Below are 726 nucleotides of genomic sequence, written 5' to 3'. Positions count from 1 at the left end.
TACAATTAGTTCATTTATTCAAGATTTCATAAAGTTCTGTTTAAAGTCAGACCAATGAGACTGCATCAAAGTAACCAACAGAGAAACCTTAGTAATGAGCATATCCGTCTGAAAATTCTAATATCTGTATTCTAATACCAGTTACATATACACGTATACAGGACAAACTTACCGGCGCAAATATGCAAAAGTATCAATACTTTTTTCATGCAGTCATTTATGTCAGTTACATATGCAGGCAGTTATACCAAGGTGTGGCCTCATCATCTCTGTCCTGTAATTAGAGTGGAATGATAAAGAAAACAATATTGCTTTCCATCTGGGAATGCAATGATACCTCATATCTATCAGCTACCACTCTTCTATTATTTAACACTCTCGCAATGCTACCCCCATGAGTATGAGAGGGCGTAGCCAGGATGGACAATTTTTACCGCAAATAAGTAAACCAATATGATTGATTTGTCATATTTTTCATCCATCCTAACAAATAAAGAAGGTTCCTCAATGGAATTCTCCCACGGGTCCGAAGTTTAGCTATGTCACTAAATATTACTATATGAATTATATATCAGCTGCAAACGTTACAGAGTACTTACCGATACTGAATAAGGTTGATCTGAGGAACTCTTTTGGCAAAGCGACACCGGTTGCGGACCACCTGAGGCACACACGTCATGCTCATCTTGGTATTTGTATTCAGTGCAGTTTATCACGACTAGAATG

At 37.5% G+C, this 726-nt stretch overlaps 1 protein-coding gene across 1 annotated transcript in view; it reads right to left on the bottom strand.

Moving 5' to 3' along the window:
• The window catches only part of LOC119588210 (hemolymph clottable protein-like), a 24,837-nt gene continuing 24,111 nt past the window's right edge, over positions 1 to 726 (bottom strand). The window contains 2 exon segments of the mRNA XM_037936911.1: positions 1 to 274; positions 600 to 718. Coding sequence (XP_037792839.1) covers positions 227 to 274; positions 600 to 718 — 167 coding nt within the window. The 3' untranslated portion in view covers positions 1 to 226.

The sequence above is a fragment of the Penaeus monodon genome, chromosome 23 (assembly GCF_015228065.2).
Source record: "Penaeus monodon isolate SGIC_2016 chromosome 23, NSTDA_Pmon_1, whole genome shotgun sequence".
NCBI lineage: Eukaryota > Metazoa > Arthropoda > Malacostraca > Decapoda > Penaeidae > Penaeus > Penaeus monodon.
Note: the sequence above shows the minus strand (reverse complement) of the source record. Positions and strands in the feature narration are given on the sequence as shown.